The 11274-nt window shown below is 44.0% G+C and overlaps 1 protein-coding gene across 1 annotated transcript; it reads left to right on the forward strand.

The window, feature by feature from the left end:
• The first annotated feature begins 2185 nt into the window (after window positions 1-2185).
• Window positions 2186-5861, forward strand: LOC107114275 (interferon-inducible GTPase 5-like). Its single transcript, XM_015415720.1, has 2 exons — window positions 2186-2868; window positions 4643-5861. Exons 1-2 carry the CDS (start codon window positions 2186-2188, stop codon window positions 5859-5861), a joined length of 1902 nt encoding a protein of 633 aa, XP_015271206.1.
• The last annotated feature ends 5413 nt before the right edge of the window (window positions 5862-11274 follow it).

Here is an 11274-nt window from a genome sequence, read left to right on the forward strand (position 1 = left end):
TATTCGTCAGTCAGGGTAGAGAGTTTCCAGAAGGTAAGAGAAGCTTTTCTGATTGTGGCTTGCACATTGTTTGGTAGATTGAAAAGGAAATGTGGTTCACGGGGCATTTCAGCTTTTTATTTCCACAAAGCAATCTGAAGCCCTTTTAAAAAACGAGCGGGAAGAGATGGCTTTTGGGTCAGCACAATTAAAACACTTCCAGTTGTAACCCTCAAGAGACCCTGCTGTTTGCTCCAAATCCAGTAGCTTTGGGAAATCGCTGGCCCTAATGGAAAATGCCAACAGAACCAAAGGGGAAAAATGCCAAGTGATAGATGAATGATTTATAATACAAAGCCCCAGGGGTCATTTCCTGCAGGAGTGCACAGGAGCAGAGCTCCGGCAGTAAAGAGCCGAGGGGGCGGGCACATGCAACAAGCCCCACTCCCTGTTCCCAGCAGCCCTCAGTCAGAGCAAGAAGCAGCCAGGTAAGCTGCAGAGCCCCCCGGCCCCCCGGTCCAAAACAGTCCAGTGGCACCTTTAAGACCAAGTTTTATTCAGGTACAAGCTCTCCCTCCTCTGTGAGGACAGATCTGCACATGCCCCCCCCCCAATAGCTAGCAATCCAAAACAGTCCAGTGGAGCCTGAGTGGTGGGTGTTGCCTTCTGACACACATCTGGTGATGTCAGGGGGTGTGGCATATGCAAATAAGTTATGCTAATGAGCTGTGCTAATGAGCTCCTGCAGCTCTTTTTCTACGAAATGGCCCCTGCAAAGCCCCTACACATTTTGCCATGCGGGCTTCATCATGGGGGAATCAGATGCTGGCGGACAGTTCCTGCATGAGGTGGGTTTTCTAATTCCCCCTGACAAAGCCTGCACAGTGAAACATGCAGGAACTTTGCATAGCAAATAATTAATCTATCATCTGTTTGCTTGTTTTTGTTCTGTTTGCTGACTGCTGGGTACTGCCCAGTTTTTCTTCACTAATGGAAAATGCCTCACGGACTGCTTTAAAACTTCCTTCTTTTGGAATCCATGTCAGGCTGTAAAAACAAAACAAAACACCAAAGTGAGACTTGCCCATTTTTGCACACCTGTAAGGGAAGCAGCAGGCTCGGACTGAGGGGAGTACTACTGAAATGGTATCAGGAGGCACAGATGGGGGTCACCAGGGGAACACGTGGGGAAGAAGATTCCAGAGCGCCCCCCCGACTTATTTAAAGGCTCCCTGAATGGTGGAAGAATAGGTTCCAGTCCAGAATGTGTGAAGGGGTGACAAAGTGGGGGTAGTGATTTCACCGGAGAAGGGGAACTTGATGAAGGATCCACTGTGTATCATGCTGCCAGCCTCTGACATCCACTTCTAGAAATGTCTGGAGATCTCTGCCCAACCTCCGCTCGGACCTCCTCGCCTCCACCTCCTCGCTCGTCCAGCCGTGCGCCTCTCTCTCTCTCCCAATCAGCGTCGTCAGTCTCCTACTCCCGAGAATACCCCTGCAACGATAACCAGGCAAGCATAATATCTGCAAGTATTAAGCTTTCCCTTTTACTATTACAGCTATCCTCTTGCTATAGTATTGCTCTTTTCCAACAGATTTTTGTTTATTTGTTTGGGTTTAAATTTAAATGGCCGCTTTACAATCCTGCACGTAACATCCCCCCCCCTTCTTAAACCTAGAGCCCCAGAGGGTGGACTCTTTGGCATTGTGCCCCAATGAGATCCCAGTCCTCCCCAGGCCCCATCCCCCAAATGCCAAGAGTTTCCCCACCTGGATCTGGCAGTCCTACCCCTCATTACCTGCTGGTGGCCAGGGGGGATCTGGCAACCCTAAGTTGGAGCCTGAGAAGGCAGGGCTTGGTGAGGGAGGAACTTCAGTGGGTATAATTCTATACAGTCTGCCCTCCAAAGAAGCCATTTTCTCAAGGGGGACTGATTTGTCTACTGTGTAGCCCAGCTGTGATTCCAGGAGATCTTCATGCTCCACCTGGAGGTTGGCAACCCTATCTACTCCATATCTGAGGTGATACCCCTTCCCAGGAAAGGTCAGTTTTGAGTGATACTAGTGTTGGGAGATTTTTGGATTTCTTTGTCCCACCTTACCAAGCGTAGTGAGAACTGTGGGGAAGAAAATGTAACTGCTGCAGGATTGGGGCATTGTGACGTATTTATTTTTCAGGCCAACTGAGTCTTCAAGAAGAGCCATGGGTGGGAAAAGTTCAGCCCCTGTGGTGAGCAGTGAACGTGAACAGAAGTCTGCCAAGGAAGAAGGAAACCTTTCAGGTCTAACTGCATCTGAAAAAACCACACTTGACATTGCCATCACAGGGATATCAGGTGCTGGCAAATCGTCCCTTGTCAATGCTCTGCGGGGTCTATCAGATTTTGATGAGGAGGCAGCCAAAACTGATGTGATAGAAGGAACAACCAAGTCAATGGGTTACCCACATCCCACCTTTCCAGATGTCACAATATGGGACCTACCAGGAATTGGGACGCCTAATTTTAAAGCCAAGGAATACCTTGACAGGGTAAATTACAGCCAATATGATTTCTTCATAATCGCAGCTTCGAATCGTTTCACTGACTATGACATCCAGCTGTCCCAGGCAATTCAGAAAATGAAGAAGCGGTTCTGCTACGTGTGGTCCAAAATGGACATCAGCATTAAGAATGAAAAACTCAATCCTGACTTCAATGAGGAAACAACCCTTCAACAAGTCAGGAAATATTGTTTTGATTATTTGGTGGAGGCTGGTATTTCTTCTCCACAGATTTTCCTCGTCTCCAGTTGGTATCGGGAAAACTACGACTTCCCCCTCCTGCAAAGGACCTTAGAGAATGAAATCGAGACTCTGAAGAGACTTACCTTAAGACCAGCTGACAAGTATGTTGGGTTTAATCAATTCTTGATTTGATTTCCCACAGTTCCTGCTGTGAATTGTAAGGAGTGGAGTAGCATAGTATCAGGGCTTCTGTTGTTAATAAGATCAAGTTCTTTAGCTGATGTTTGCTGTCCACATGGTTTAACTCCCCTCTCAACTTCACAATTAGCCTCCTCTTCAAGATTTATGAGGGGAGTAAAACGATTAGAAGTTGGAAAAGCAGAGGTGAGGGGTGATGAATTCGGCATGAGGAACTCGTCCATTTTGGTCTGTTTACATGGGGGGGGAGAGATAAATCTTCTGCATCACATATTCTTTTAGTTGCTCCCATTAATTGGAGAGAAACAAGCCCTCTGTCTCCAAATATACAGAGACAGGAAAAGAAAAGGAAAGAAAAACTGCCAATCACCAAATTAGGCTCAGAAAGAATTTTCAGTTCAGTTGAAAGTCCAGTCAGTGGTTCCTCGTTTTATGACAATAATAAACTTTTGAAACTTTTTATTTGATTTTCTTTGCGTATGAACAAAAAGTATGTCTAAAAATGCTGACCTGGTTAAGGGGTGGTGGAGGGGGCAACTACGTGGATTAGAATTAACTTTTTTTTGTACCTTTATCCCAATTTTAAAAGCTGCACAATAGCTTTAAACATAGGCATAGGTATATTGTGACAATCAAATGCATATATTTTGTATATATAAATACACTGAATGAATTTAAGTCCCACTCTGATATGACAAAATAAATGTACTGTCCAGGACTTTTTTGTAGAAAAAGCCAGCAGGAACTCATTAGTATAATAGGCCACACCCAACAGCAAAACCAATTAGCATATTAGGCCACACCCTGACATCACAGCTCATTAGGATATTAGGCCACACACCCCTCGTTACCAGAAGTGTGGTCATCCAGCGACACCCATCGTTTGCTTCTTATTCTGTTTACCTTGTTTGTTGTCAAAACAGGGCTTTTTGTAGCAGGAACTCCTTTGCATGTTAGGCCACACACCCCTAATGTAGCCAATCCTAATGAGTTCCTGCTGTTGGGTGTGGCCTATTATGCTAATGAGTACCTGCTGGGCGTGGCCAACTCAGGAGCCAGCCGGAACTCTGTTCCTGTGCGTTCCTGCCCAAAAATAGCCCTGGTACTGTCTACCTTTCTTTTTCCTCACCAGGGTTTAAAGCTCTTAAGAGATGTGATATCTGATTGGTGAAATGACCAAGAGTGGAGAACAGTGATGATTTTTCTTCCCAGGGTGTGGCTCCAGTCCCCCAGAGGTACATTTTAGGGTCAGAAAGGATGTAGGACTAGTGTTCCAGTCACAGAATCACATCTCTTTTCGATGTAGAAAACTGATCAATAAATGTTCAACTTTATCTTTTGGTGCATTTCAGTATTATGCAGTACACGTAAACAATTGCAGGATCTCTGTAGATCTACCATAAATCTATAAAACTTAATTTATTTTGAAGGGTATCGGGTGGTTACATTGGATTTTTCGCCTGATAAAATCCCTGTTCTGATGGCTTTTCTGACAACTGCTGATGGCTGTTGTTAATTACTAGATTTATTGCTCTTCCTTACTGTTGACATCTGTCCTGCTGCGCTGCTCCTACTTCTTGCGGTTTCCTATTCTTAGGTTTTTAAGGTTGGCATTATCTTTCAAGTTTTTAAAACTTTTATCTGTAAGCAGCCTCGAGTACTTGCCTAATAGACAGGTGAAGGCAGGAACTTCCTAAAAGTTCTTAAATAAATTGCATATTTCTTTTTGTTTCTTAGATCAACCAAACCATCCAAAGGAAGTAGATTCCTTTCCATGTTCTTTAAAAAAATCTTTCAAATTGACATTGAAAAGCTGAGTGAAGCTCTGATGCATGGAAATCTTGAGGAGGTGGCTGAGGAAATTCGTCAAGAATTGGATGCATTTCAAAATGCCAAGCTTGACATTGCCATCACAGGAGTGTCGGGTGCTGGCAAATCATCCCTTGTCAATGCACTGAGGGGCATGACCGATTATGAAGAAGGCACAGCTAAAGTTGGAATAATGCAAACAACTATGGAGTGTCACGCCTATCCACATCCCTTATTTCCAAATGTCACCATATGGGATCTACCAGGAATTGGCACACCTGAATTTAGACAAAAGGATTACCTAAAGAAGGTCTGTTTTAGCCGGTATGACTTCTTCATGATTGTCGGCTCAGAACGTTTCACTGAGAATGATGTCCTCCTGGCCCAGGAAATTAAGAAAATGAAGAAGAAATTTTACTTTGTGCGCTCCAAAATGGATGTCAGTATGGCTGCTGAAAGTAGGGACCCAAACTTCGAAATGGAGAAATCCCTTGAGAAGATACGAAAAAATTGTTGTCATGAACTGACAGAGGCAGGAGAATCCAATCCAAGCGTTTTCCTCATCTCCGTGCGAGATCTGAATATGTATGATTTCCCAGATCTGCAAGAAACCTTGGAGAATGACCTGGATGATCTCAAGAGACATGCCTTAATTCTGGCTATGCCACTTTTCTCAAGAGGAATCCTCAAAAAGAAAAAGGCTGCTATGGAGGCCCTTATATGGAAACTTGCTTTTGTATCCTGTGTTATTGGAGCGATTCCTGTCCCAGGACTTTCTTTGGTTTGTGATCTTGGCATCTTGGTAGCAGCGCTCATCCATTTCTATGAAGTCTTTGGCTTGGATGAAAAGTCTCTCCACAGAGCTGCAAAAGTGTTTGGCAAAAATTACCAAGTGCTGAAATCTGCTATGAAAAGGACTCCAATGTCCAGCGAGATTACACCCCAATTTGTAGCTGACCACTTGGCCCAGTCATTGCTTTGTGTAAGCCTGGCGTTAGTAGAACTGGCCTTGGGTTTCATACCAATATTGGGCTCTCTGACTGGAGGAGCTATTTCCTTCGTCACCACTTTCTACATGCTGAGGTGCTTCCTGAAGGACATTGTGGAAGATGCGGAGAACGTTTGGACAAAAGCTACTGAGCCTTGAGCATCATGATGTCTTGGCACAAAGACACAAGACACCAGTTTGGAAAGAGAGTCCCAGGTGCAAAATGCGTGGAATTGTTCACAGTACCAGAACTCAGGAATGAGCAAACAAGGAAACTGGATTTTAATTTCAGATCAGAAGCTTATTTTTCTTTTAACTGATACCCAAGATAATTGAACTTTCCAATATGAAATAAGAAAAAAATCGATCTAGATGGTTCCAGATTTGAAGCCTCCTTTCCCTATCCCTGCCTGTCCAAAGAGCAAATAATATTCTTTACGTCCCTATAGGGAAGGTATATGCTTGAGCAGGGCTGCCAGATATGATCTGAGTCAGTGAGTAATCTTGTACTTCTAAAGGAAGTAGTGTAGAGGTGGCTTTTCCGTGCTGATTCTGCATGTTAAACAAGACGTCAAGCACTCTTCAACTGTCAGTGAACTCTGTTTGCTTAAAATAACTTTAATCTTTGACAGTTAATTGAAATGGTCACAGAAAGACTAATTGCTTTTCAACAGAGGTTAAAAGTTGAGATTGGCCTTCTTCTCTTGCTATGTGAGATGTATTCATATGTACTTGCCGATTGGCTCATTGGCACTTGTGTTGATTGTCTCATTTGAGTTAAGCACCAATCACTCATCTAGATAGTAATCACATGATTATGAGAGAACAGTTTTTTAAAAAGGTAAGATTGATAGTTTTCTATAAATATGCAGTGCTGTGATAAGCAAATCAGACTTCTCTGGATGGAAGTACGAAAGAAGGTGAGTTGAGATTTCTGAGTGCCTGTGACTTGAGCTTTTGGATAATCCCTAAAAGCAGTGAGACAAACACCTGAAACCTGGTTTGTTTTTAAAAATATTACTATCATATAATTCAGCAAAGTTAAGAACGTTGATGATTTTAACACGTTTTCACAATAATTGTATGGTTGATTTTTACATATCTGTATCTCTGTCTTGCATAATAAAGAGAACACCCCCCCCCCCAATAAAAGATAAAAGTCTCTGCAGGTTTTTGGTCTGGTTTGCTGTTTATAATTCAAAGAAACTAACTCACAACTTACTTGTTTGTGTTATCAGATTTAAAGGGTGCTAAACAGCCTTAATAGATGACTCCTAGAGAACTCTGGCACTGAATAGTTTCATAGGCAAAGCCCATTTAAAATAGTTTAGTCCAGATTTTCTAATAGGATGTGGGAGCGAAACTTTTTGTTACAATCGGCACCCACCATCTTGATTTTCCTTTGATCTTACCAGGAAACGGAGAAGAAACCCACTTAAAACACTCTTCTTGTGCCTGCATGCCAGGGTTTAGAAAAGCTTTTCTACGAATAAAAGTAGAGCATTTAAAGTTCGCAGTTCGTTTGGCCTTTATCTCATGGCCCAGCAAACGGCTATTCTCACGGTGGCCAGAGCAGCATATCTTGCCCATATAATCGAACACAGGGGGGCACCTGGGCAGGATGTCACATTTTTGGTTGCTCCAGGAGTTTAAAGTTCAAAACCTTTATTGGCATAGATCATAATCATACACAATCGCCATTCAGTTTATGGATTTGACACACAGCTTTCTCATTATAAGGCAGTTACAGAACTTAGCAACCGCTTCAATAACTGCTATATTTTATGAAGCCAATAAATGATACAACCTTCGGTCATCGGATTGCTTGGCATCATTCTTAAGAATATCTTCTAGATAGGCTGTCCGAATGTCATCATACAAACTACAATAGAGGAATACATGTTCGATTGTTTCAATCTCCTCTGAATCACAATCACAGAACCTTACAGAGTAGGGGATTTTCTTAAATCTTCCTGCTAAAACCGCAGAGGGAAGCACATTAAATCGGGCCAGCATAAATGCTCTACGCAGCTGTGGGGAAGTCAGATCCGCTAAGTATTGTGCTGGGGCGTTGATCAGAAAACATGCCAATCTTACAGGGGAACATCTACCAGAAGTTCAATATAGCGATTATATTTTAGGTGCTCTTAATGCACAGCAAGAGATAGAGGGCATAACTTATTATCCCGCCACTAACTCTCTTGCTTTTTGTGAGACTGAAATCCACTTGATAGAAGCTCAAGCAGCAGCTTGGCTTAATGGCAGTCTCCACACTCCCACTGGAGTATCCCGTCATGGCCCTTTTGGAGCCATAGACAGTCATGCATGGCTAGCCAGTCATCAATATCTGCCTGCCAAAATTTACTTGTGAATTATGCATCTAGCATTCGCTTCACATTTTCTCAACGGGGAGGGAAAAGTGCAGCTCAAAACCACATTCAAATACCTCAGGGCCACACCGTACTGATTGCAAAGTCACACCTGAATGGCCATAAAATGGCCATAAATCTATGCAGAAGATACCATAAAATCCTATGATCAAAGAAAGCAAAAGCAGCATGGAGTGTAGAGGGTACCATAAAATCTGATGATCAAAGGATTTGGAAAAAGTTACATTTCCCCCACCATAGAGGTCAATGGAGGGGATAGGGGCAAGCTGTTTGGGGGCCCATAGAATTGGACCCCCTGGTCCAATGCTCTTGAACTTGGTTGGTATCTTGGGGAGATGCTCCAGCAGCTACCCTGTGCGTTTGGAGCCTCTCCCTCAAGCCCCCTCCCCTCCAGCCCCCAGAATATACCCTGTGTTTTCACCATTGACTTCAATGGCCCATAGGATATAATGGGGCCGAATTGCTGCTGAAATTTGGCGGCAATTCGGCGGCAAGCTGATTCAGATCAGAGAATCTGAATCGGCCCGCAGCAGTCCGAAAGGGGTCCGAATGGGCCATTTTCGGGGGGGCATTCGGTTCGGACAAATCGAACGCACATCCCTAGCTCCCGCTTCCAATGCTCATGCCACTGCTCCAGAAAACATCATGGCTGTATCAAGTCCTGCCCCTACTGATAGGGCTATGATACAACTTTCCTTTAATTCCAAAAATCCAACATTCTGCGCTTATCTACCTGGTGCAAATTTTACATGGATCATTGCTTAAAGGGAGTTGACTGCTAACACTTTGGTAATGCCTTTCACCCCTTTATCTGTATCCACACATTGCAGGCAGTTCACACAGATAGGGGGGGCAGGTTGGAAAGATGGCAAAAAAAATGTTCTAATAAATAAATAAAATGGGAACAATCAGTTAAGATCCTTGCCTGGTCTAGGTCTGAAGGGGGCAGGAGGAAAGGAAGGTGTGTGAGAGGATGGAGACAGGCCTGGAAGGGATGTCTTTCTTCTGGCAAATCTGCTCAGCTCCACACACCATACCACGATGACACTGGGACGTTAATGATTTTTAATCAGGCCCCTTTAAGGAAGAGGCCGCTACTGCTACAGGTTCCTGCCACTCTGGTGGGTACATGACTCTCTGTAGGAGAACACTGGTCCATTCTGCATCTGGTACTTGCTCCACATTTTCTCAGCACTCGACTGGGTTCCCCCTTGCCTCGGAATATCTGTTTTCATTGCATGGCCTCAGATCCTGGTTTCTGCATTGGCTAGTGTCAGTTTGCCATCTATTTTGCTTTCAGCATTCACTCCCACATTGGTATGCAGAGTTTCCTGTGTCAGTACTTGCCTCAGGGGTCATTAGTTGCCTGAGCCAAGTAATTCATGCCAAGGTGATAAATATAGGGGGGGAAATAGGGGCAGGGGAGCTGACAGAGATCAATGAAGCTGTGTCAAGTTTTCTGCTTATTGTTCCGGTGATAAATATTGGGGGGGAAATAGGGGCAGGGGAGCTGACAGAGATCAATGAAGCTGTGTCAAGTTTTCTGCTTATTGTTCCCTTGGAATCAGAAATGGAGGAAGGAAAAGGTGCTGCTGAAATTTTATTTATAAGTTTAAGAATTACAACAATTTTGAAACATCAATTATACATATCATTGCGGAAAATATGCTATAAGACTATAATAACATAGTAACTGACAACGGAAAACAAAAAAGTGAGCATCAATATAAAAAATAAAAAATAATAAAGAAATAATAATAAAAATTACGAAGGCATAATATTACTTGTATAATTTTGGTGATATCACAGTGCAGAAATAATTTCAATATACTTTTTCGGGAACAACGTTATCATGAAATGTTGCTTCTATAAATGGTAACCATTTGGCATAAAACAGAGATTGAGCTTTATAGGTGTTAGTTGGGGGAGATGATGTTGCAATTTTCTCCATTGTGTAAAATCCCCACACCATTCACCGTAATACTCTACCAATTCCTAGCAATTCTGCATCTGGTATTTGCTCCACATTTTCTCAGCACTCGACTGGGTGATGGGTGCAGGATCAGCCACAGACTCCAACGTGTTGCAGTTTATTGGAAGGCACTGTCATACACTACAAAACCAATCTCATAATACACAAATAAATGGTAAGAGGCATGGATAGAGAAAGTCCAGAAAAACGCGTTATCCTGTATCAAAGGCTTGCCGGATGGCGCAGGCTTATTCCCCAGTAAGTGTTCAACTCTCCAGTCCACTTTTCAGCTCAAAATATTCTATTGAACTGCTTATGCATTAAAAGTTCACAAACTTACGATCTAGCTGGCAATGTATGAGAATGTCCATCTTCAGTGTTAAGTTAGACAATCAGAGCAAGCATAAGGCATGCTACCCACTTGAAATACTAAACTACTAGTTGCCAGCCCATTGCCCTCTAGTTACTGTTGACTTCCCTAGAAAATCAAAGCAGTTGCACAGTGACCTATCCAAGGATTCAGAAAGAGTTGTAGGACAGGATCTTCCACCAGGCTTGTGGGCCTCTCAGCCTTCGGACTCCTGAGGACTAGGAGGAGGCAGGGCAAGCTGGGGCTACGGGAGGCCTCAAAGCAGAGGAAAACATCCTCAAGGCAGGCAGACCCTACAAAGTAAAGAATGCTGCCCACCCATCCGCCTTCCTCCTGGACGTTTTCTACGTGTCCATTGCTTAGGGGTGGTGACACAGACCGAGTTGTGGACTTAATTTTTCGTCATTTATTGCTTACTTTGGCACACAGGGGACTGGAAAACCCCATTGCCCATAACATCTTCCAGTTGCCCAGAACAATCTGCCAGTTCGAGCTCTTCTTGTCAGTCATGAGACTGGGCATCTTGTTGGTCAGAGGTGCAAGAGCGCACCTGTGTCCAGGGGACCTCTGACTCTCTAAGCAAGCAGCAGCAGCTTCCAGACAATTGAACCTGATGAAACTTCACTTTCTAACAGTATCTAATTGTGTAGTATACCCAGAGGTCGATTTGGGGGGGGATCACAGTTCCCCCGGGTGAGGTGTGGGGGGCAGGGCACACGACGGAGCCCCGCCCCCTGCTTCCGGCTGCCCCACTTCCGGCCCTCATTCAGCCAGGAGGAGGCAGGAGAAGAGAGAGGGTAAGTTGCTTCCTCCCTGCCTCTCCCCACCCCTGCCTGCCTG

Source organism: Gekko japonicus, unplaced genomic scaffold (assembly GCF_001447785.1).
Source record: "Gekko japonicus isolate JY-2015 unplaced genomic scaffold, Gekko_japonicus_V1.1 scaffold4896, whole genome shotgun sequence".
In the NCBI taxonomy this organism is placed as follows: Eukaryota; Metazoa; Chordata; class Lepidosauria; order Squamata; family Gekkonidae; genus Gekko; species Gekko japonicus.

Excerpts from the sequence above, each read along its gene's own strand:
- LOC107114275 (XM_015415720.1), top strand. The coding sequence starts at position 2,186 with ATGGGTGGGAAAAGTTCAGCCCCTGTGGTGAGCAGTGAACGTGAACAG. Across the intron at positions 2,869-4,642 it reads ACCTTAAGACCAGCTGACAA|ATCAACCAAACCATCCAAAG; the intron begins GTATGTTGGGTT and ends TTTGTTTCTTAG.